This window comes from Thalassophryne amazonica, chromosome 12 (genome assembly GCF_902500255.1).
Source record: "Thalassophryne amazonica chromosome 12, fThaAma1.1, whole genome shotgun sequence".
NCBI lineage: Eukaryota > Metazoa > Chordata > Actinopteri > Batrachoidiformes > Batrachoididae > Thalassophryne > Thalassophryne amazonica.
Genome location: NC_047114.1, coordinates 45,437,644 through 45,464,341, shown reverse-complemented (window position 1 = coordinate 45,464,341; position 26,698 = coordinate 45,437,644). Strand labels below are relative to the sequence as shown.

Below are 26,698 nucleotides of genomic sequence, written 5' to 3'. Positions count from 1 at the left end.
GTCCCTGTGCAATGTTACTTAAATAAGAAATTATAAACAATTGTTGGGTGTTCATTTTTATGTTCATTATCTGTCTTTCTGCATCAGCGGAGAGTCAGGAGCAGGGAAGACGGAAAGTACTAAGCTGATGCTGCATTACCTGGCAACACTCAGTGGTCAGCAGTCTCAACAGCAGATTGAACGGCAGATACTGGAGTCCAACCCAGTTCTAGAAGGTACTCTTAACAGGAGACTTTAACGACGTGTTTCAATACCCAAAATGTTAATGTTGTAGTGTATATCCATGATGGGGATTAGTGTACTTACACTGGATCCAACATCAGGATCCAGTACATGCACACATTTTTTCACAGGCTCTCTCATCACAGCCACAAATGTCTAAAAATGCCAACAATTGTGTCCAGCATACATTTTATGTCAGGATATTTTGTTTCATTTAAAGAAAGCATTTTGTTTTGTTTTTGTTGCCAAGTAACTTTGGACATTTCTAAAATACTTTGATGAACCAGAATTGCTTTGTTTGTATTTATTTCTGACCATATATTATAATATGCAGAAGAGCTAAAGTCTACAAAGACGTAAGTAAATTTCATCGGGGGCTCCCTTGTTTTCACTCTGAATCACCACAGCTGGATGCCGTTCCTGACAGGTCTCCATATTACATGGAAAACAGGCAGGGTTCGAACCAGGAACCTTCCACACTGGAAATAAGCACACTTAACCACATGGCCACCACCCCAGTGAAATTTTACAAAGAATTTGTGCCAAATAGGTGCAGATACAAGGGTGGGGCCACAAGGGTAGTGTCCCTGGCTAAAGTCTGATGGGCTCCTGAAGTGCCCGGTCCTCTCAAAACACCAATAAATTATTATATATTGTAAATTTACTGTGTGTTTCCCACTCTGGAGCAGAAGGTGGCAGTAATGGATCAACACAGTAAAAAGGACTATGCTTAAAGACTGGATCTGAAGACCCAATCCCCCTCCCTAACCAACTAGTGTTGTCCTGGATGTCTGCGTGGATAACTCTAAAAAATTTGATGTTCCTCTGTGTTGTTAAAAATGTTTGTTTTATTAGTATGCTATAACAGTGGGTCACCCCTTTGAGTCTGGTCTGCTTGAGGTTTCTTCCTCAAGATTATCAGAGGGAGTTTTTCCTTACCACTGTCGCCTTTGTGTTTGCTCTAGGGGTTGGTAAGGTTAGACCTCACTTGTGTGAAGCCCCTTGAGGCAACTTTGCTGTGATTTGGTGCTATACAAATGAAATAAATAAATGAAAATGATTTTTTTTTTTTTTTTAAAGAAGACCTGGCCAAAGGCTACACTTTGCTTTTGACAAAACTGCAGTATTTATTGGTGTATTTTTTTTCCCTTCAAATTTTAAATTATAGCCAACAGCAAATTGATGACTGGTGAATACACCTTTCTGAACAAAAAATTGTGTATGGATGTTAGACATGTGCTTGGCCTCTATGTGTAAAATTTGCCCTCTTAAAGGCCCCTGAATTGGAAAAATCTTAGAGCCGCCAGTGATACCAAACATTTCTTTTTTATTCCATCCAGCTTTTGGAAATGCTAAAACAATTCGCAATGACAACTCCAGCCGCTTTGGGAAATATTTGGAGATATTCTTCAATCAGGCTGGAGTGATTGAGGGTGCTCGAGTGGAGCAGTATCTTCTGGAGAAGTCTCGTGTTTGCCATCAGGTGAGACTGTACTCTGTAAACAAGGCTTATCTACCATTAGGTATTTCTATGATGTGACCTGTAAACACAACCTGCACTATCAGAGGGCTGCTTAAACATATGTTGGTCTCACTTATCTGCAGAAATACCAGACTCCTGAGTTTACACGTCATCTTCACCACTTCATATGTCGCTAAATAGAAATACAGAAGCCCAGTGAACATTGCTGGCTGCCTTGATATTGTTTACTTTCACTATCATTATGTTTAAATGAGCTTATTTATCACAGCAATATAACAAATAATGTTACTCTGCAATTTCAGGCCCTGGAGGAACGTAACTACCACATATTTTACTGCATGCTGGCAGGAATTACAAGAGAAGAAAAGAAGATGCTGCTTCTTGGAGAAGCCATAGAATACACATTTCTCACGAAGGTGGTGTAACTATTGTGTACTGCTGATTGAAAACACTTTTACCCACTGCGTTCTAACACTCTACACACAAATTTAAATTTAATCTTGCAAATGGATTTGGAGAATTTGCTTTAAGGGTATTGTGTTGTGGTATATTGCAGTAATTGTGATAAATACATTACCACCAGTGGGTGACATTAACCAAAATAATGCGTATTGTCTATTGAATGCACATTCTTCTTCTCATGCTCTAGGGGGACTGTATCATGTGTGAAGGCAGAGATGATGCTAAAGACTTTGATCGTATACGTTCTGGTCTGAAAATCTTGGACTTTTCAGAAAGTCAGTGTCAGGAAGTCCTCAAGCTGCTGGGGGCCATATTACACCTGGGCAACGTCTCCTTCCAAGGTGAGTGTACTTTGCACATTAATAATGTCTGTATAGTTTTCACAATTGAGTTTATTATTTAAAACTGCTAGAATACCACATGGACAGACCACGGCTCAGTGGGAAGAGTAGGCTGTCTGATAACAAAAGGGTCAGAGGATCAGTTCCTGATAATACCAGTTTGTTAGGTTTTGTTCAGACTGCCAGTTCAAATTGGGTTTATTGTCACTGTGATTATAATCTGATCTCACTGACTGACTGTCCCCATTATAATGTAAGAAGTGACCAGATCCGATCTCTGTGAATGTGGGTTTTTACCCGAGGCCAACATATGGCCATCGGGTATAGCGACGACCTGGTCGCTATACCTGGTCCGTCTGTCTGTCTGTCTGTGTACAGCGTAAAGTCCAGTTCTATTATTGCCACAAATTCACAGGGAAAATTCTTGGGACACAGACCTTGGACAAGTTCAAGGATGGCTAACCTGGACATATTTTAAGAGGTATTTTAAGAGGTTCAAAAGTTACATTCTGTACCTAATTTTATGGCATGATCTTGCATATGCTAGCGTGATGACATCACATGCTGCTAGCTAGCTGCAAAACTCTGTTTCATTTGTGTGTAAATATAACCTCTTTGTCATATATTATGTAAACGCTAGTGAGAAATAAACACTTCTTAAACTGAAAATGCGGTTTTTGAACCTGATAATACCTCTGAAGTGATTTAAAAGACATTTAGCAGACATTAGCGTTCAGCTTAGTTTTTGAGTGGTGGGGGTGACAGCCAGTCAGAGTAGTAACCTAATTATTACTGAAACAACTGCAAATTATACAGAACACAATATTCATACAGCCGAGGGTATTTTAGCATTGCGTTATTTTTAATTTTATTATTATTTTCCCACAGGCTTGTTTAGCTGTCACCTGACAAATCCTTCCCAACTCCTCGTGGTGAACGGCTATGCACATAAATTAGATTTTTACTGTCAGTCTGAACAAAGCCAAAGTGTCGTCAAGCAGCAGTAGCAGTCGATAACGTAGAACTCTCCAGCCACTGTGAAGACCTTTTCTTGTCCAACAACATTGTTTTTATTAATGTGACCAGTTTTTATTGAGATGGATTTCATACTATGGTCACGTCAAATTGAGGAACGCCCTCCATAGTTACATGTTGTCTCATGTCTGCTTTGCTGTGTCTCCATGAGATGATAACTTTGCACAACACTAGTCTCCACCCTCATCTGGTTTCTAGCTGGATGAATAGTTTTACAGTTACTCGTCTACAAATAATGTGACCAACTCCTCTTGGGTGTTTCACAGACTGGGAACCACCTGAAGTTATCATCATACCTCAGGCAGAGTAATTTAGCCTTGTTCATACATGCACTGCAACTCTGAACTTCTCTAGACATAACATGGTGGAGTTGTATGTGAGAACAGAAATATCCACATCAGTTGGACCGGCCATTAAGCTGACTTTATCCTGTCAGATTCCAGCACAAAGCATAGGTCATTATCTGGAGGATTCACAGGAAGTGAGTGGACATGTGGATGACATTTCTGTCATGCAATTGGCATGAAAATGGAACAACATAAACAAATGGTGGTGACAAAGTCACTAACACAAACCACTAAGCCACCGTGCTGCTGGCCCAATCACATGAATGTGCAAAATGAAGGGGAAGGGCAAAGTGGTCGGGCAGAGGCAGGCAGCTTTTCACCTTCTAAAACTACAACATTTTTGGCGGTTTATGAGAAAGATGGTTCATATTTCTACAATCATTTGCTCATTGACTAAGCATTGACAGCTGTCATGTATCAAGCAAGAAGTACGTCTACAAAGGATTTTTTTTAGAATGGGGGGGTGGGGAGCTGATGGTCTAGTAGTTAAGCGTTGGGCTTGAGACCAGAGGATCCTCGGTTCAAATCCCAGCCTGACCAGAAAATCACTAAGGGCCCTTGTCCAAGGTCCTTAGTCCCCTAGTTGGTCCCGGTATGTAGTGAGTCCCTTGTATGGCGGCACCCTGACATCGGTGTGTTTGTGTGAATGGGTGAGTGTGAGGCATAATTGTAAAGCGGTTTGAGCGTCTGATGCAGATGGAAAAACACTATATAAATGATCATTTTTTTACTTTCTGTTATGAATTGGAAAAAAATCTAACATTTAATATTTGTTAGAATTTTAGAAAATAATCAAAACTCTAAAACTATATGTAAAATGTTTAGACTGGCTTTAAACACTTCGCACTGTAATGTATAAGTAGACCCTTCTACTTGCAGAAGGCTTATGATGATATATAAGCACCTTATTCGCTTGTATGCTGACAGAATACTCCACATAGTCAGGGATATTATTCTGTGATGTGCTGTGCAAAGGTACATTTTGATTTTGGTGTTGGGGACAAGTGATGAGATTATGGACATGAGTCACATCCAGATACTATTTTTCTCCAGTGTTGGATATAGCACTGTGACTAGAGAGTCTATATCGTTTCGTGTCAATAGGAGCCACCACTAGGCATACTCACACACACACACACACACACACACACACACACACACACACACACACACACACACACACACACACACACACACACACACACACACACACACACACACACACACACACACACACAACACACACACACACACACACACCATCTTCAACTGTTTATCCAAGATTGGGACCCGGGGCACTGGAGCCTATCCCAGCAGTCATAGAGCTTAAGCTGGGATACACCACTAGACAGCTGGTACCATATTGTGAGAGTTGGAGCTGAGATAAGTACTATGTGATGTCATGGTTGAGCTTCAAATTGTGAGACGATGGCTACATTACAGTAAACCCATTCAGATTGGTTATTGTATCTTCCCATCAGCCACCACAGTGAATAACATGGAAAGCAGTGATGTCAGTGCATCAAATCACTTCAGTATGGCAGCAAAACTACTGCAGGTGAGTATTTTCATGTATACACTTTTGCATGATGACATAATCCCTGACATTGCATAAATAAACCAGATTTTGATTTATCGTAATGCTTCAGCTTTTTATGATTTAAATGTTCTGGTAATGACACTTGGATTTTGCTTCGTCTTTCTGCAGGTCCAAAGTTCTTCCCTTGAGCAAAGTTTGACTTTCCGTTCCTTTATGACAAACAGAGAACGGGTGACTAAATCTCTCAGCTCTGAACAGGCTTCTAACTGTAGAGACGCCATTGTCAAGGTAATAATACTGAGCCAGTGGCAGTAAACCAATCTGTATGTTTTTCACATGGCCAAGATCATAACCTACAACAAAAGTTCATTTTTATCTTGCAGTTACAGAAGTGTGCAAACCATGTGAATTTCAGGACACAAGTTTATGTAAACTTTGGTTAAAAACTTTCTGATCAGCTTTGCACTTGTAGATAGTTTCCATTTTATCAAACATTTACTTTCAGTAAGTCCGTTAGTATGTCAGCTTGACTTCTGTGTAAATGTTAGGTTAAGTCTGTAATGGGAGCACCGCTGCATCCACCACAAGAGGGAACCACTGTGTGTCCGGGATGGTATCCACCAAGACACTCAACTGGTCCATCACCACTTCCTAAAAGCAGCCTTTAGGGAGGTGGTTATCAGGTGGCACATGGACGTTTCATTGGCCTGGACTATGTCAAGATAAATGCGCCACATATTCAAGATGTTATAGCTTATGTTCTCTCACAATGAAAGTGGTACGTGATGTGAGTCTGTCAAAGTAACTGTTCATTTGATATTGAGTCATTGCAGCAGTACCCAAGGATCCTCTGATCCAGGCGACCCTTTAGGTCACTGGTTAGCATCCAAGTCTCTTAATCATACAGTAAGACGGGAAGCACTAAAGCATAGAAGACTTTAATCTTTGTTCTGCAAAGTTATTGACATCACTAAATGTCTCTGTCCGAGGGCCTGATGACTCCAGAAACTTTTTCCAAGCATCTCTCAATCTCAAAATCCCAGGACGCAAAGATGCGAATGCTGCTGTAGAGATGAATGAATCTCTCTAAAACAGTTTCTCAAACTTTTTCAGACCCAAGGACCATTTAACCAATTAAAAAAAAAAATCTCACAGACCACCTAACTCCCTAAATACCCCAAAGCTAATATGGACAGTTTTACAAATAGCTTTGTTTACTCAGTCCCATATATTTGCTCCTATCTTCTGGAGTTTGGAGTCATTTTTAAACAGTTTAAGAAGCACTTTTAAGTTGGAATATGATATTAATTTAAAATGTGATATTTTACCAATATACTCAAGGACCACTATGGATCGATCACAGACCACTGTGGACCACTCGTTGAGAAAGGCTGCTTTAAAATGATGACACTTTCACCACAGACAAATAGACCTCTGATGGGCGAGTCTGTTACCATGTAGCTCTGTCTGCCTGAATATATCACCTGTGTGTGGACGCACCACATACGGGGAGAGAACTAAGAGCTTGCTGCACTGCCTGATATGCAGTGGACGGAAGCAAAAGCCCACATGGACTGGCACAGGGTTTTTGGTTCTTTTGTCTTCTTTCTGCTCTTAAATGTAGGATGGCACTGGTTCCACAGGTAGGCCTTTAAATATGGCCAAATCTTCTCCAGTGATGAAAAATGAAATATGTCAGTCTTGTAGCCATTATTTTTAAATAACTTCATATGGAAATAAACATTCTAGCTTAACTCACATTGTTTGGTAAAATGGAATATGTGCAGCACGGGAAATTGAGTTGTAAACCTATGTCCAAAATTGTAAGTCAAACTGGTTTGAAACTTTTTATGTTCACACAACAAATGAGTGCAGTATTTTCTTTCACTTCCTTAGATTTTTACTCATTTACATTCAGAAGGTGCAGCTCGAGTCTGTTATTGTTGTTTTTCATTGTAGTTATTGAGATGGGAACTCAAGTAGATGTAGGATTTAAACCAAAATCCATTCAGTCACATTTACTGTATATTCTTGAGTTTTATTTTACAACCCCAATTCCAATGAAGTTGGGACATTGTGTAAAATGTAAATAAAAACAGAATACAATGTTTTGCAAACCCTCTTCAACCTGTATTCAATTGAATACACCATAAGGACAAGATATTTAATGTGCAAACTGATAAACTTTATTGTTTTTGTGCAAATATTTGCTCATTTGAAATGGATGCCTGCAACATGTTTCAAAAAATATGGGACAGTGGTATGTTTCCCACTGTGTTACATCACCTTTCCTTCTAACAACACTCAATAAGCGTTTGAGAACTGAGGGCACTACTTGTTGAAGCTTTGTAGGCGGAATTCTTTCCCATTCTTGCTTGATGTACGACTTCAGTTCAACAGTCCAGAGTCTTCATTGTCGTCTTTTGCGCTTCATAATGTGCCACACATTTTCAATTGGCGACAGGTCTGGACTGCAGGCAGGCCAGTTGAGTACCCGCACTTGTTTACTACAAAGCCACGCTGTTGTAAACATGTGCAGAATGTAGCTTGGTATTGCTGAAATAAGCAGCCACGTCTGTGAAAAAGCCATTGCTTGGATGGCAGCATGTGTTGCTCCAAAACCTGGATGTACCTTTCAGCATTGATGGTGCCATCACAGATGTGTAAGTTGCCCATGCCATGGGCACTAACACACCCCCATACCATCACAGATGCTGGCTTTTGAACTTTGCGCTGGTAACAATCTGGATGGTCTTTTTTCTCTTTTGTCCTGAGGACACGATGTCCATGATTTCCAAAAACAATTTGAAATGTGGACTCATCAGACCACAGCACACTTTTCCACTTTACATCTGTCCATTTCAAATGAGCTCGGGCCCAGAGAAGGCGGCGGCATTTCTGGATGTTGTTGATGTATGGGTTTTGCTTTGCATGATAGAGTTTTAACTTGCACTTGTAGATGTAGCGACGAACTGTGTTAACTGACAATGGTTTTCTGAAGTGTTCCTGAGCCTTTTGTGTAAGATCCTTTACACAATGATGTCGGTTTTTAATGCAGTGCCGCCTTAGGGATTGAAGGTCACGGGCATTCAATGTTGTTTTCGGCCTTGCCGCTTACATGTAGAAAGTTCTCCAGATTCTCTGAATCTTCTGATTATATTATGGACTGTAGATGATGGAATCCCTAAATTCCTTGTAATTGAACATTGAGAAACAATGTTCTTAAACTGTTGGACTATTTTTTCACGCAGTTGTTCACAAAGTGGTGATCCTTGCCCCATCTTTGCTTGTGAATGGCTGAGCCTTTGGGGGATGCTCCTTTTATACACAATCATGACACTCACCTGTTTCCAGTTAACCTGTTCACCTGTGGAGTGTTCCAAACAGGTGTTCTTTGAGCATCCATCAACTTTCCCAGTCTTTTGTTGCCCCATCCCAGCTTTTTTGAAACGTGTTGCAGGCATCCATTTCAAAATGAGCAAATATTTTCACAAAAACAATAAAGTTTATCACTTTGAACATTAAATATCTTGTCTTCTTGGTGTATTCAACTGAATATAGGTTGAAGAGGATTTGCAAATCACTGTATTTTGTTTTTATTTACATTTCACACAACATCATAACTTCATTGGAATTGGGGTTGTAAATTGTTGCAAGTGATTTGAAAAAACTCTTGTGCTTTGCCTTTCAGGCAATTTACAACAAGCTGTTCATTTGGATTGTTGAAAAAATCAACTGCGTCATCTATAAGAAGCTGACTAACACCACAAAATCATCCTATCTGTCCATTGGCCTGCTTGATATCTTTGGTTTTGAGAACTTTAACACAAACAGGTTGGCAGATCAACTTAGCATTTGGTCTTTTTTTGTGATGCACAGCACCCTCAACAAATGAGTCTAATAAATTAATCAATATCCTTCTGTAATGTTACAGTTTTGAGCAGCTCTGCATTAATTTTGCAAACGAGAAGCTGCAGCAGTTTTTCGTGGCACACATCTTCAAGCAGGAGCAGAATGAATACCTGAAGGAGGACTTTGTGTGGGAGAACATCGCCTTTGATGACAATCAGAACATCTTGGACCTTCTGGCTGGGAAACCCTGCAACCTGCTGGCCCTGATTGATGAGGAGAGCAATTTTCCAAAGGTGACACATGGTAGCAATAAATTACAGCTGTGACTATTAAAGCAACAGGCAAATATTGTTGTATGTGTGCTAGTGTCTCCAGACACAGCTGCTGTACATTGTAATGCTTTCACTCATCTCCTTCATGTGTGGTCACTCAGTGTTTGAAAACAGGCAGCTTGACACAGATGCACCATATTGTGCCATAATCTTTCTGACTTAACTTCCAGACAATGTTCAGTAACTTTGAATATGATTAATGTCCATCCCTGACTTGTCTAAACCCAAATGGCTGTAAAATAGATTATTTATTTGAGTCATTTTAAAGTAGGTGATGAGTTACACCATCTTTTAAAATCTATATATATTTACTTTGGATCATGTTGTAGAGATTTTTGGGGGGGGGGGGGGGGGGGGGCATTAAAGCAGCCAGTCTGCTGTCTGTGAGCCTGATTTTATCAGATCTCAGGAATTAAAGTAGCCTTGACACTTGCTTTGATCCTCGCACTTACACTCAGTCTGCCGTGCAGGAGAGTTAACACGTTGTAAACCGTTGTAAACTGTGCGCAGCTTCGTGCAAGTGCGCAAAGAAAATTTTGAAATGTTCAAAATCTCCATCATGCATTAATAATGTAAAATTCACATAAACATTACGCAAACAGTTAAAAAACACAGAGTGTGAGTGCTAGTGATTCCATCAGCAGACCGCATCACAGCGCAGCTCCTCTGAACGATTATGACGAGATGTTAAATCTATCAGAAACATAATTAATTTTTTCTCTTGACATGCAACTGTTTTACCAAGCTATTACAATATAAATATGACAAATAATTACCAAATGTGCTCTCCACCTCATGAAGGGCACGAGAGAGAGAGAGAGAGAGCGCTGTTAGGGAGACCAGGGGCTGTGTTTCTTTGTCTTTCTTTGGCTTAAATGTGCCAAATCGTGATACAGATCTGTACTGGATCCGCTGTGGCGACCCTGAACACATCAGGGCAGCTGAAAGACAGCATTATTTTCAGGTTAAAGTACAAAAATAAAATTGTCATAAAACATTTTGTAAATGCCTATAGAGGTGAGCTCGTTCGATAAATATACTTTTGACATGTCAGTTTCCATGGTCACAAAGTATTTCATGAAAATTGCTCCTCCTAATTGGCGGAATGGGCCAGCATGGGTTCCAATTTTGTTCCCCCAGCATCAGAGTAGTGCTTCTTAATGGCTGTAGCTAAGGTTCCCTACATTCTTTTCATGCCATCGTCTTCAGCTGTTGTTTTGGTCAGGAACCTGACCAGCACAGTTGCTACAGGAATCGTACTTTTGAGGAGAACTCCTCAAAGGAATCCCATAAATGAGCATCTTCTCATAAAGTCACACACCTTCATCAGCACAGGTTGTATTGTTCAAGCTATTTGTGATTCCCTTGACAATTTTGAATAGCAACAATTGCAGTCTGCCAACTTTTGTCATCTTAGTTCATTTAAAAATATTTCCAAACTGCTGTTTCTTCTGCCTTGCTAACCTTTCATTTGAAACACAGAATTCTTTTTTTTTTTTTTTTTTTTTTTTTGACACTTTTTGTGACATTTTTGACTGGATGTAATAAGCTCTGATTGGCTGATGGTCACTGATTGATTTTTGTTGTTTGGTCACAGGGTACTGATGTCACTCTGCTGAACAAAATGAACCAGCAGCACTGTGGGGACAACATCTACATCCCTTCCAAGAGTAAACATGACACCGGCTTTGGGATTCGACACTTTGCAGGCATGGTGTTCTACGATTCCACAGGTACAGAATCAGTGTCAACATTTTTTGATCCTAGTATCCCAAAAACAGATTTAATATTGTGATGCTACCTGATCTCTGTCTCCTCCCACCCCTACCCCCCACCCCCAAGGATTCTTGGAGAAGAACAGAGATGCTATCAGTTTTGATGTCATCAAAATGATTGACATGTCCACCAGTAAACTGCTTCATCAGATATTTGAGAAGGAGCTTACAACCAATGGAGTGAAGGTTACCGGCAACAAAAGGATCAGTGTGACTCCCAAGAGCTCATTACGTGTATGAAAGTTTAGATGATTTTGTGACATAGTCCTTCATATTCTCAACTTAATTACTCAGCTGAGCCATCATGTTAAATCGATGCTTTCCTCCAATATCCACGCAGGGCCAGAGTGACAATCGCAAGCAAGTGCCAACGTTGAGCGGTCAGTTCCGCCACTCACTGGACTCTCTCATGAAGGCTCTGTCTGTGTGTCACCCTTTCTTCGTCCGCTGCTTCAAACCCAACAGTGACAAACAGCGTGAGGTGAAGGACACAAAAGAAAAACTTCTGTAATATAAAGAGATGCGCCGGGACAAAGAGCTGTTGTGTAGCTTTTGTGTGTTGTTGTCTAATTACGTAATATGGAAAAAGATAATGTTAGTGTTTCTTTGTTATATGACATGAAAAGATGTTCTTGTGGTTTCTGCTTCCATCTCCCCTCCCGTCTTCTTTTTTCTGTACCGTCTGCTTGTGTGGCTACGATGGCGTTTTATGGCCACATTGAATTTTTTTTGTTTGTTTGTTTTAGACTTTGAGAATAAAGTCGTAATATTACGAGAATAAAGTCGTAATATTATGAGAATAAAGTCATAATTTTAAGACTTCAAGAATAAAGTTGTAATTTTATGAGAAAAAAGTCATAATATTATGAGAATAAAGTCGTAATATTATGAGAATAAAGTCATAATATAATATTTTGACTTTTTTCTTGTTATATTACGACTTTTTCTCATAAATTACGACTTTATTCTCATAATATTACGACTTTTTTCTCGTAATATTATGAGAATAAAGTCATAACATTATGAGAATAAAGCCGTAATTTTACGAGAATAAAGTCGTAATATTATGAGAATAAATTCATAATTTTACGAGAATAAAGTCATAATAAATATTTCGACTTTTTTCTTGTAAAATTATGACATTTTTTCTTGTAAATTACGACTTAATTCTCGTAATATTATGACTTTTTTCTCGTAATATTACGACTTTATTCTCATAATATTACGACTTTTTTTCTCGTAATATTACGACTTTATTCTCAAAGTCCAAAAAAAAAAAGAAAGTCAATGTGGCCCTAAAACGCCATGGTAGTAGTGTGGCAGAGGAGTGCGTCCTATTTCCATTTTGTGACTACATACAGTATATAGACCACTAGCAGTAACTTACAGTGCTGTAGCCTATAATGTTGCCTATATTCTAGATTCTTAGTCATTTTCAGATGTTTTGAAGTTTTCTGTGCACCTTTTCTTATTACAATTAATGTTGTACATTAACAGATGCTTTGGAGACTTTTTTCAATCCAAAACCATGAATGATGAACACATTTTGGTTTGTTAAATCCATAGTGGGCAGGACTGAGAGGTGTTTCTTAGCAGAAATGGAATGTGACATTCATCATCATTTGTTCATTCGTCTGTAAATACAAAACAGAAAAATAGCTGATCACTTTCCTGTTTTATACCTTTGTTTGGGGTTGTCACCCATTTCACATTGGTGGCAGAACTAAGCACGCCATTTCTTATGTTTGTTATATTATCTGCAAGCACAAACCAATGTTTTAATAAGCTTAGAATGACTCCAAATGGAGGCCACCATGTTGCACCGCCATGTTGATAATGTAGCTCAAAGGGGACATATTTACCAGTCCTCAGTCATTTTGCAGACTGACTTAGGAAAAAAAGACTTACAAAAAAAGAACAACAGTCAGTGGTTGCTCCTCTGTACACGGCATCCTGGTTGTTATTGCAGGCTTACGAGTTTGAGAACCCCCATTTTTGTGAAATGAAGGATTATACATGTTTCTTATCTCAAAGTAAGGCAAGGGAGCATGAATCCTCGTTGCCAAAGAAGCCAAAAAAAGGAAGAGTAAAGCAAACATGATTGGCAATAGCATAATGCAATCTACAACCTCACCACTAGATGCCAGTAAATCCTACACACTGTAACTTTAAAGGTGAGAAGGGAATTATGTTTTACTCGTATATTAAGCAGAATTGTTTTGTTGTTGGTGGTGGTGGTGGTGGGGTGTTTTTTTTTTTTGGGGGGGGGGGGACAAATGTTTTGTTTGCTTTTTGAATGTGAACCACTTTGCATATAAAAAGTGTTATCTGAGTCAGACTGATAATTGCTATTGCCACTGTTGGTTTGTTATCAACCTTAATGTTTATTCCTTTCTAACATCTGATCACATCTAGGTCTTTGACAGAGAGCTCTGTATGCAACAACTCAGATACTCCGGCATGATAGACACCATCCGCATCCGGAAGTTGGGTTATCCCATTCGCCACACCTTTACAGAATTCATGAAGCGCTACAGAGTGCTGCTGAAAACCACTGTCTGTAATCCCAAAACTGTGAGTCACGCTGCAGTCATGTTGATGATGACTGATGTCCTTAGCTTAAAAGGTTGATGGTTTTGTGGATAACTGAATGTTAGAGCAGAATAACACATGAGGTGGCTTTAATGGTTATATGATTTATTTTGTTGTCTTTTAGCTTTCACCTCTGTTCTAATTAATCCTCTGTTGTTCTCTCCAGGCATCAGCTAAGGCCTGCTGTGAAGCCATCTGTGACACAGCATTTACTGAAGAAGACGACTGGAAAATAGGCAGGACGAAGCTTTTTCTGAAGTCCAGAATGCTTTGACTTCCTACCATGTTGTAATTCACACAGTCTCAGTGTTTTTAACTCAAGATTTGATTGATAATTACAGCACTAGGTGGCTTTTCAGCATTTATTCTCTTTTTATATGCAGTTTAGGTGCAGCATTTCTGTCACTACATGTTCTGTAAACACTGGGGGGTGGGGGGGTGCCTTGTTAGAATGGTCATAACAGATGGCCACCCCACTGAGTCTGGTGTGCTTGAAGGGTTCTTCCTGTAATCAAAAATGCCTTTACTCCCACTTACTGACTGGGTGGGTACGGTCTAGACTACATATGTGTAGGCTCCTTGAGGTTTGAATTGGGCCTACATAAATAAAATTAATAGACCGTTCTTACATTGTTTGTTGCATGTGCACTGAGTACTCCACAAGTCACTCCTGTAGAACATCATGAGGGGGCAGAACCTTTTAATGTGGGCCTTCATCCTCTGTCAAACTACACGGACATGACTGAATCTATGGGTAACACTGTGACAAATGCCTGTAACTTACCCAAAGAAAGGTGGACAAAGTGCTTTAAACATGTCCCAGATGTGACAATCAGAACAATAAGACAATATTTGATAGATAACATTGGTGCCGTCAGCTGTAATCCTGTACACACTGTGCACACGTTTGTCACAGCTTTATTCATGAAAATTATTCAGTAATACAACAGTAACAATAGCTTAACTACATTTAATGTCATGATTCAAATGTGTCATCTCATCTCATCTTCAACCGCTTTTCCAGGTTCAGGTCACGGGGGCAACAGCTCCAACAGGGGACCCCAGGCTTCCCTCTCCCATGCCACATTGCCCACCTCTGACTGGGGGATCCCGAGATGTTCCCAGGCCAGTGTGGAAATATAGAGTAATCTCTCCACCTTGTCCTGAGTCGTCCCCGTGGTCTCCTCCCAGATGGAACACTTCTCGTGGGAGGCACCCAGGAGGCATCTTTACCAGATGCCCAAACTACCTCAGCTGGCTCCTTTCAATGCAAAGGAGCAGCGACTCTACTCCGAGCTCCCCACGGATGACCGAACGTCTCACCCTAGCTCTAAGCTTAACTACATTTAATGTCTTGATTCAAACATTTTTCGCACAAATGATTCAAGTGTACCGCTCCAGTCGTCATGAAAAGAAAACACACAGTATTTTTCAAGTATTTAGAAACCATAAAATGCACACTGAAAGCCACTGAATGTCTGGCTGAGGGTGGAGTTGTTTTTCTTTCATTTTCGGTGGGTTGCCAGGTCTGCACTTATAAACCAGCGTGTTAGGAGCCAAGCCGAATTGAGCCATTTCGTTGTGTTTTAGTACCTTTTTTTGGATCGTTGGCAATCCATAGTAGAACAGGTCCTGTGGAATAAGCTGCACTGCACTGTGTGCTCAAGCTTGTTGTCATTTTAGCCACACCAGTGGCACTCAACATCTTGAGAGGGTTGCGTGGTATTCACGCGCAAATCCTTGTGCCAGTGCTGTTCAACCTTTCACGTATGCGCTGCATGCCATCTCGCGTGGTATGTGTGCATACTGCAAGATTTGTGTCTTATTTCTGCTGCCACTACCGGTCAGCATTCAGCAGACAGTAGGCCGCCACATGCACACACATCAGGAGGACCAATGCAGTGAGATGAAAGTTGTTGCCTTTTATGCCTGTTTTGTGTGACTTTGTGTCTCCACCTACTCTGCACCAGTCGCAGCCCATTAAGATGCTAAGATGTTTAGAAAATGAATGAAAATGTGGTAGTTATCTGTATATAGTAATATATATATAAACGATTTGTTCTCTTCAATACACAGTTTGATCACTTTGTCATTTTCAGGTTATCATCACAATACATTTTACTGCCTCTAATATATGTACATTCAAGCACCTAGTATGCAGAATGGAGGAATAACTTTGTGACTTGATCTCTAATTGTATTCTTTTTTGGTAGTAATTCAGGCTCATCAACTGCAGCAAGTCGAGTAGGATCTGAAATTTAAATGTATGTGTCATTGTTGAAATATTGGCGATAAATCTGAAAATAGACATTTTAAAATGTATTTCAGGACGCCCATGATGCTGTCCTGGAACGAATGAGGGAACAGGAACTCAGCAGGGTTGCCCTTGTGATCCAGAGGGTCATGCTAGGACACAAAGACAGGTGCACTATCTATAATAATTAAAAACAATAATAATAAAAAAGGAAGATCTGCCACATTATCTATTTAATATGTAAGTTACAGTAGATCAGATATGTCTAATTAGCTCAAGAGAAATTTGTTTTTGGACTCCTGATGCACAAGACATGATGTATAAACACTAAGAAATGTATTTTTAAAATCTCTTTTATGACTTAATTTTCAACATTTCCTCTTTAAATGTGTTTTACTTTCATTTTGTTTTCCTTTGTGTAGAAAGAGTTTTCTTAAGAAGCGGAGGGCAGCAGTGTTGTTGCAGAAGAACTGGAGAGCTTACAACAACAGAAAACTGATAAAAACGTACAGAATAATTAAAAATATAATTTGTGGCCTTTGTATGTGCTGCTCAAAGAGGGCTTCAACTATATTCACCAACCTTAATCCAATTTGCTCCAACTAGCTCCAGCATGGATTTGCAAGGCTGACATCAAAAATCCGTGGTCGCAAGCTCCGGTTACATTCCAAAGACAGCGATCAGCTGCTGTCATCATACAGACTCAGGTAAGCAATATACTGGCACTATGTTGACCTAAGAAATTAATATGTTATCAGGTCAATGGCCTCAAATAACATGACATGAAGGGTTAACAGAGTGCAGGCTTCATTGCAATGAAAACTATAACCAGCTGATTGTCACTGAGTTACTGCCCTCTATTCAGAGTGGTGATAATTGGTCTAGTTTCCGAGTTCCTGCTGCTGAAAAAACATCCCCACAGCCATGATGTTGCCACCACCATGTTTCACTGTAGGGATGGTGCCTGGTTTCCTCCAAACATGACGCCTGACATTCACACCAAAGAGTTTGATCTTTGTCTCAATCAGACCAGAGAAATTTGTTTCTCAGGGTCTGAGAGTCTTCAGATGCCTTTTGGCCAATTCCAGGTGGGCTGCCATGTGCCTTTTACTAAGGAGTGGTTTCTGTCTGGCCACTACTACCATACAGGCCTGATTGTTGGATTGCTGCAAAGATGGTTGTCCTTCTGAAAGGTTCTCTCTCTCTACAGAGGATGGTAGAGTGCGACAGAACTGACCATTGGGTTCTTGGTCACCTCCCTGACTAAGGCCCTTCAGCCATGATTGCTCAGTTTAGACAGGTGGCCGGCTCTAGAAGATTTCTTGTGGATCACCGCTTCTTCATTTACGGATGATGAGGCCACTGTGCTCATAGGGACATTCAAAGCAGCAGAAATATTTCTGTACCCTTCCCCAGATTTGTGCCTTGACACATTCTTGTCTCAGAGGTCTACAGACAATTCCTTTGACTGTCTGAGGTCAAGAGTGCTCTGGAGCAGGTTTTCATCCAGGATGTGTGTGTTCATTGCTGCATTCATCTTTCTTTTAGTCCTGACTAATCTCCCAGTTCCTACCGCTGATAAACATCCCTACAGCATGATGCTGCCACCACCATGCTTCACTGCAGGGATGGTGCCTGGTTTCCTCCAAACATGACACCTGACATTCACACCAGAGTTCAATCTTTGTTTTATCAGACCAAAGAATTTTGTTTCTCATGGTCCGAGACTCCTTCAGATGCCTTTTGGCAAACTCCAGGCGGGCTGCCATGTGCCTTTTACTAAGGAGTGACACTCTACCATACAGGCCTGATTGGTGGGTTGCTGCAAAGATGGTTGTTCTTCTAAAAAGTTCTCCTCTCTCCACAGAGGAATGCTGGACCTCAGACAGAGTGACCACTGGGTTGTTGGTCACCTCCCTGACAAAGGCCCTTCTCCCCCGATCGCTCAGTTTAGACAAGCATCGAACTTTAGGAAGAGTCCTGGTGGATCCCAGTGTCTTCCATTCATGGATGATGGAGGCCACTGTGCTCAATGGGACCTTCAAACCAGCAGAAATATTTCTGTACCCTTCCCCAGTTTTGTGCCATGAGACAATCCTTTGACTTCATGCTTGGTTTGTGCTCAGACATGCACTGTCAGCTGTGGGACCTTATGAGTAGACAGGTGTGTGTCTTTCCAAATCATGTCGAATCAACTGAATTTACTCCAGGTGGACTCAAGTTAAGCTGTAGAAACATCTCAAGGATGATCAGTAGAAACAGGATGCACCTGAGCTCAGTTTTGAGCTTCATGGCAAAGACTGTGGATGCTTATGTACATGTGATTTTTTTCCCTAAATTTGCGAAAATCTCTAAAAAAAAAAAAAAAAAACTTTTTACATTGTCATTATGGGGTATTGTGTATAGAATTTTGAGGAAAAAAATTTATTTTATCAATTTTGGAATGAGGCAGTAACATAAAATGTGGAAAAAGTGAAGCGCTGTGAATACTTTCGGACGCACTGTACTTTGACATACAGGGAGTGACATAGGTTATTGAGCACTTTAGTAGTAGGAGTAGGAGTAGTAGTAATGGTATTCGGAGTAGTAGTAGTTAAGGGGAGAGACACTTTGGTACTGCATCATGCATCATCATTGGCAAGTGTGCTAAAAGGTTGGTGTCATACTTTGCTACGCTCTTCTTTTTCCTTTGAACTTTTCCTCTTCATTTTGGCAAGTAACAGTAGTAGTACAAATAGCATAGTAGTAGTACTAGTAGCTGTCTCTGCTGGATGTTGAATTTTATGATGTTTCTGTCCCTTTTGCGTTTCAGATTTCTGTTTGTTTGACTGTTTGTTTTTATATTGAAGCACTTCATATTTAGGGAATAACCCTGTTATAAAATGGCTATTTGTGACCGTAATCCAACATTAATGTCCACAAATCATCAGATACAAGGGGGTTATTCCTATTCTAATCCAATTCCAATATTTGCACGGTTTATTTTTCTGTAAGTGATTTGGTTGGTGAATCGTTGTGAAAGGGTGTGGTCGGCTCATCAAAGCTTACCATTGCAGCGTCTTCATTCCAAACTGGAAATTCTGTGAACAGACCCACAGATTTCTCCATCTTGTCAGCTGCATTGAGTTAAATCCACAGTAAATCCATCAGTCAATCCAGTTAAATCCAGTTAAATCCATTAAATCCACGCAGTTATGCATTATCCTTGCTGCACTAGTTTCTGTTGCCCTCAGGTGACAGCGCAGTTATTTACATCTGCGTAGCAGCATGCGGTCAGGGCGCAGACTTATACATTAAATGTGAAGCTGTTTTAATATTTTGCCACCGTTTCCGTGATATTTTATGGTTTGAAATCTCACACGATTAACAAATCAGATTTGAGGAAAAATGTAATTGGATTAGAATTGTTCTTTAAAGCACTTGAAAAAAATTGAGAACACCACCCCTCCCAAACCCGAGCTGTTTATTTTATATATTAATGAGGTAGTCATATATATATTGGTTAATGTTACCGGTAGGTGCGTGGGTACCAAACGAAGAAGAGCTGGAAACAGAAGAAAGATGCAGTCATTGTGCTGCAGGCCTACACCCGAGGACTGCTGGCAAGAAGAAGGGCTCAAAGGATGAGGAACAGGGTAAGTGCTGAAAATCTTCACATTGAAAATGTCATACAGTAATCAGTGGAAATAATCTATGAACATTAAGGATTAACGTTTCACCCCATCATTGTCTTCATCCAACTCTTCGCTCCTGACAGCCGCTTTACTGGGAGGAGGAGGAGGAGGAGGAGAATGACCAAATTGGATTGGCACTTCAGAGGAGACTGGAAAGTGTTGTTAGCCAATCACTGCAAGCCAGCGAGGAGCCTGAGCCAGTCAGGGAACAGGATCGTGTGTCTGACGAACTTGAGGTTTGCCTATAATTTTGTTGCGTGGCTTTAACTTAATCACATTGTGTAATGACATTTTCTTTGTCAAAGTAGTAGAACTAATATTTGTCTTTATTTGAACAACAGAAAATGTGCTTTGTTTTGTAATAAATATGCATAAATATATTTGCGATTTGGACCCTTCACTTGTGTGAAGGGCCTTGGGCCAACTTGTGTTGTGATTTGGTTCTATATAAATAAATTTAATTTAATTGTATTGGACGAGATCAAGGGAAATAAATTAGAGGAGGAAGTTATTTTTAATACCCCCTGTAAGCAAAAATTTGAGTGGCTTATAAAGGAATCACCCTCTCAGCCTGTCCCTCTGTCCAACTGTCTATTAATCTTCTCAACACAATTTCTCCTAAACCACTTTATGGATTTGAGTGAAAATTCACAAAATGGTAGTCCATCATATGAAGATGTACATGAAGGAAATTAATTCTCATCTGAAGTCTTCAAGAGGAGATAATTGGAATTTTGTGTTTATTTAACACATCAAACTATACTATGCTGTTGACTTCCGAAGTGAAACTCCTCAACTCCTTTGTTCTATATGGATTTCAGTAAAACTCCTCACAATAGTAGTGCTCCATATGAAGATGTGCATGAAGGAAAATAATTCCACTTGAACATCTTCCTGGGAAGATAATTGGAATTTTTATTTTATACATCATATTGGTCATTTACATGTACACAGGATAATCAGTTTCTTCATTCAGGTATTTCATCACATATGATTACCCTGTGCTCTGATGATGCAGAGTATTGTTTTCACTGGTGTGTGTGTGCGTGCGTGTATGTGTGGACAAGATAACTCAAAAATGTTAGAGAAATTTCCTCCAAACTTGGTAGGAATACTAATTGGCTAGATAGATCTAGAGGTGATTAGATTTTAGAGTAGTTTGGTCAAACTTAAGTAGGTTCAACCAAGAAGCTTAAATGAATAATCTAAAGCATATATTAATCAGCAAAATATTTGTGATTGATTGGTATGAATGACTTTATAAATGTTAAATGGACTGCATTTATATAGCGCTTTTCCATCTGCATCAGATGGTCAAAGCGCTTTACACGTCAATGCCTCACATTCACCCCGATGTCAGGCTGCTGCCATGCAAGGTGCCCACTGCACACTGTGAGCAACTAGGGGATTAAGGACCTTGCCCAAGGGCCCTTAGTGATTTTCCAGTCAGGCTGGGATTTGAACCGAGGATCCTCTGGTCTCAAGCCCAACGCTTAACCACTAGACCATCACCTCCTACTTTATAAGTCAGACAGAAGTCATATGATAATGATGTCATATCTAGTAAAAAAAAATGAGGTGGGCTTCATAGATAATTGGCAAAGCTTCTGGGGAAAACCTGGTCTTGTTAGGAGAGACGGCATCCATCCCACTTTGGATGGGGCAGCTCTCATTTCTAGAAATCTGGCCAATTTTCTTAAATCCTCCAAACCGTGACTATCCAGGGTTGGGACCAGGAAGCAGAGTTGTAGTCTTACACACCTCTCTGCAGCTTCTCTCCCCCTGCCATCCCCTCATTACCCCATCCCCGTAGAGACGGTGGCTGCTCCCAGACCACCAATAACCAGCAAAAATCTATTTAAGCATAAAAATTCAAAAAGAAAAAATAATATAGCACCTTCAACTGCACCACAGACTAAAACAGTTAAATGTGGTCTATTAAACATTAGGTCTCTCTCTTCTAAGTCCCTGTTAGTAAATGATATAATAATTGATCAACATATTGATTTATTCTGCCTTACAGAAACCTGGTTACAGCAGGATGAATATGTTAGTTTAAATGAGTCAACACCCCCGAGTCACACTAACTGCCAGAATGCTCGTAGCACGGGCTGAGGCGGAGGATTAGCAGCAATCTTCCATTCCAGCTTATTAATTAATCAAAAACCCAGACAGAACTTTAATTCATTTGAAAGCTTGACTCTTAGTCTTGTCCATCCAAATTGGAAGTCCCAAAAACCAGTTTTATTTGTTATTATCTATCGTCCACCTGGTCGTTACTGTGAGTTTCTCTGTGAATTTTCAGACCTTTTGTCTGACTTAGTGCTTAGCTCAGATAAGATAATTATAGTGGGTGATTTTAACATCCACACAGATGCTGAGAATGACAGCCTCAACACTGCATTTAATCTAATATTAGACTCAATTGGCTTTGCTCAAAATGTAAATGAGTCCACCCACCACTTTAATCATATCTTAGATCTTGTTCTGACTTATGGTATGGAAATTAAAGACTTAACAGTATTCCCTGAAAACTCCCTTCTGTCTGATCATTTCTTAATAACATTTACATTTACTCTGATGGACTACCCAGCAGTGGGGAATACGTTTCATTACACTAGAAGTCTTTCAGAAAGCGCTGTAACTTGGTTTAAGGATATGATTCCTTCTTTATGTTCTCTAATGCCATATACCAACACAGTGCAGAGTAGCTACCTAAACTCTGTAAGTGAGATAGAGTATCTCGTCAATAGTTTTACATCCTCATTGAAGACAACTTTGGATGCTGTAGCTCCTCTGAAAAAGAGAGCTTTAAATCAGAAGTGCCTGACTCCGTGGTATAACTCACAAACTCGCAGCTTAAAGCAGATAACCTGTAAGTTGGAGAGGAAATGGCGTCTCACTAATTTAGAAGATCTTCACTTAGCCTGGAAAAAGAGTCTGTTGCTCTATAAAAAAGCCCTCCGTAAAGCTAGGACATCTTACTACTCATCACTAATTGAAGAAAATAAGAACAACCCCAGGTTTCTTTTCAGCACTGTAGCCAGGCTGACAAAGAGTCAGAGATCTATTGAGCCGAGTATTCCTTTAACTTTAACTAGTAATGACTTCATGACTTTCTTTGCTAATAAAATTTTAACTATTAGAGAAAAAATTACTCATAACCATCCCAAAGACGTATCGTTATCTTTGGCTGCTTTCAGTGATGCCGGTATTTGGTTAGACTCTTTCTCTCAGATTGTTCTGTCTGAGTTATTTTCATTAGTTACTTCATCCAAACCATCAACATGTCTATTAGACCCCATTCCTACCAGGTTGCTCAAGGAAGCCCTACCATTATTTAATGCTTCGATCTTAAATATGATCAATCTATCTTTATTAGTTGGCTATGTACCACAGGCTTTTAAGGTGGCAGTAATTAAACCATTACTTAAAAAGCCATCGCTTGACCCAGCTATCTTAGCTAATTATAGGCCAATCTCCAACTTTGCTTTTCTCTCAAAAATTCTTGAAAGGGTAGTTGTAAAACAGCTAACTGATCATCTGCAGAGGAATGGTCTATTTGAAGAGTTTCAGTCAGGTTTTAGAATTCATCATAGTACAGAAACAGCATTAGTGAAGGTTACAAATGATCTTCTTATGGTCTCAGACAGTGGACTCATCTCTGTGCTTGTTCTGTTAGACCTCAGTGCTGCTTTTGATACTGTTGACCATAAAATTTTATTACAGAGATTAGAGCATGCCATAGGTATTAAAGGCACTGCGCTGCGGTGGTTTGAATCATATTTATCTAATAGATTACAATTTGTTCATGTAAATGGGGAATCTTCTTCACAGACTAAGGTTAATTATGGAGTTCCACAAGGTTCTGTGCTAGGACCAATTTTATTCACTTTATACATGCTTCCCTTAGGCAGTATTATTAGACGGCATTGCTTAAATTTTCATTGTTACGCAGATGATACCCAGCTTTATCTATCCATGAAGCCAGAGGACACACACCAATTAGCTAAACTGCAGGATTGTCTTACAGACATAAAGACATGGATGACCTCTAATTTCCTGCTTTTAAACTCAGATAAAACTGAAGTTATTGTACTTGGCCCCACAAATCTTAGAAACATGGTGTCTAACCAGATCCTTACTCTGGATGGCATTACCCTGACCTCTAGTAATACTGTGAGAAATCTTGGAGTCATTTTTGATCAGGATATGTCATTCAAAGCGCATATTAAACAAATATGTAAGACTGCTTTTTTGCATTTACGCAATATCTCTAAAATTAGAAAGGTCTTGTCTCAGAGTGATGCTGAAAAACTAATTCATGCATTTATTTCCTCTAGGCTGGACTATTGTAATTCATTATTATCAGGTTGTCCTAAAAGTTCCCTGAAAAGCCTTCAGTTAATTCAAAATGCTGCAGCTAGAGTACTGACGGGGACTAGAAGGAGAGAGCATATCTCACCCATATTGGCCTCTCTTCATTGGCTTCCTGTTAATTCTAGAATAGAATTTAAAATTCTTCTTCTTACTTATAAGGTTTTGAATAATCAGGTCCCATCTTATCTTAGGGACCTCATAGTACCATATCACCCCAATAGAGCGCTTCGCTCTCAGACTGCAGGCTTACTTGTAGTTCCTAGGGTTTGTAAGAGTAGAATGGGAGGCAGAGCCTTCAGCTTTCAGGCTTCTCTCCTGTGGAACCTGCTCCCAATTCAGATCAGGGAGACAGACACCCTCTCTACTTTTAAGATTAGGCTTAAAACTTTCCTTTTTGCTAAAGCTTATAGTTAGGGCTGGATCAGGTGACCCTGAACCATCCCTTAGTTATGCTGCTATAGACTTAGACTGCTGGGGGGTTCCCATGATGCACTGAGTGTTTCTTTCTCTTTTTGCTCTGTATGCACCACTCTGCATTTAATCATTAGTGATTGATCTCTGCTCCCCTCCACAGCATGTCTTTTTCCTGGTTCTCTCCCTCAGCCCCAACCAGTCCCAGCAGAAGACTGCCCCTCCCTGAGCCTGGTTCTGCTGGAGGTTTCTTCCTGTTAAAAGGGAGTTTTTCCTTCCCACTGTCGCCAAGTGCTTGCTCACAGGGGGTCGTTTTGACCGTTGGGGTTTTTCCGTAATTATTGTATGGCCTTGCCTTACAATATAAAGCACCTTGGGGCAACTGTTTGTTGTGATTTGGCGCTATATAAATAACATTGATTGAATTGATTGATTGATTGATAGTCATGTATATTTACTTGCACATTTATATTGTGGTGTGTAGAGCACACAGGATATGGATCAGAGGGCTGATGTCTTTCATTATTATTATTATTTTGCATTTTCACAATAGAATGAAGAACCTTCTCTGTTAGTGTCAAGCTGAAAAAAAAAAGCAAAATGACATTTTTTGCTGTAATACCTGCTTCTCAGACGCGACACCCTCCTGGTGATCCACACCTTGATCACTTGTCTTATTGTGTCTTGATACAAAATATCCTGTCTTTGTTGGCTGCATGTGGAGACATCAAGACTCCTACATCTGTCCATTATCAGAAAATACTTCCCTTGTTAAAACAAAAAAGGATTTTGAAATACAAGTACATCTATTGATATTCAAAAGTCATTCAGTGGAAGCAGCCATGTCCACAAATACTGTGATTTATTTTCTCAGAAGTCCAGCTTTAATCTTAAAATACCATGTTTATTATCAACATATTCCCAATATGGTATTTCATCTTTATTTTCAACATTTTAACTTGATTCACAAACAGCAAAATATGAAAAACAAAAAACAAAATCCTGTTTCCTACCTTAATGTAATCCTAATATTCTGGCGTGTTAAATATGTATATGTCTTGTATTAATTTACTGATAAGCCCTGAATCTTGTATGTCCTCTGCTTTAACAAGGAGCAGAACACACCAGAGCCAGTGGCAGAAGCATCTAGTGAGTCCTCTGAGCCCGACCCCGAGCCTGAGCCAGAAGCTCCAGCCTCAACTGCGACAGCTTCATCCTCAGTCCAAGAAGAGGAGTACGATGATTTTGATGATGATCATCCATTTTCATTCTACAACTTCAGCTGCCTTCACTTCCAGGACGGAGTCACCTGCACACATATCACCCAAAGACTTAAGCAGCCCCTTCTGAAGCACGATGATGAGGGCGACGCACTGGTGAGAGGCTAGAGAGCAAAGAAGAGCAGATGTCATGCTGTCGACTTCAAAGAGTTCGGCAGTTAGCCACATTTCATATCGTTTCTCCTTTCATTTCTCTCCAGGCGTGCCTAACAGTGTGGTGGATTATTCTACGATTCATGGAAGATGTACCAGAACCAAAACCCCTGGATCAAGACTCCGTGTCTCAAACATCCAGTATCACCTCCCAGCCTTTACCTCACAGGCAGGGCAGGCGACTGAGCCACCTGGTGGGACTTGACCAGGTAATGAACTTTTCTTTTTGTCATTCACCAGTGGCTTGGTGACACTGAGAGGTTTTTGTTTTACCTCATTGTTCAAACAATCTTGTTTGGGACATTTAATATTTTAGGATTGAAAAGTCAGATTGATGTACACAATGAAACAGAAAATAAATGAGCACATTTGTGCATAAACATGATCCCTTTGTAAATCATGGAGTTTGTGTGAGAGCATGTTACAGAGCGTTGGGGCAACAGAAATCATTATGTCTGATAACCATCTCTTTTCTGGATAGAAAATACTGAGAAAGAACAAGAAAAAGTTTGGAGCCAGAAGACCCTCTGCTATTGCTGAAGAGGTCAGTCTGTGTGTCGCTGTC

The 26,698-nt window shown here is 40.0% G+C and overlaps 1 protein-coding gene across 1 annotated transcript in view; it reads left to right on the top strand.

The window, feature by feature from the left end:
• LOC117521233 (unconventional myosin-VIIb-like) overlaps positions 1-26,698 on the top strand; it is an 84,860-nt gene that overhangs the window by 10,099 nt on the left and 48,063 nt on the right. Inside the window, 23 exon segments of the mRNA XM_034182568.1 lie at positions 88-215; positions 1,563-1,705; positions 2,008-2,121; positions 2,355-2,508; positions 5,372-5,448; positions 5,599-5,718; positions 9,122-9,264; positions 9,365-9,575; positions 11,212-11,347; positions 11,457-11,623; positions 11,730-11,870; positions 13,805-13,963; positions 14,148-14,239; positions 16,195-16,225; positions 16,310-16,404; positions 16,658-16,746; positions 16,846-16,893; positions 16,896-16,942; positions 19,754-19,870; positions 19,993-20,145; positions 25,813-26,076; positions 26,181-26,342; positions 26,615-26,677. Of these exon segments, the coding sequence (XP_034038459.1) occupies positions 88-215; positions 1,563-1,705; positions 2,008-2,121; positions 2,355-2,508; positions 5,372-5,448; positions 5,599-5,718; positions 9,122-9,264; positions 9,365-9,575; positions 11,212-11,347; positions 11,457-11,623; positions 11,730-11,870; positions 13,805-13,963; positions 14,148-14,239; positions 16,195-16,225; positions 16,310-16,404; positions 16,658-16,746; positions 16,846-16,893; positions 16,896-16,942; positions 19,754-19,870; positions 19,993-20,145; positions 25,813-26,076; positions 26,181-26,342; positions 26,615-26,677 (2,854 nt within the window).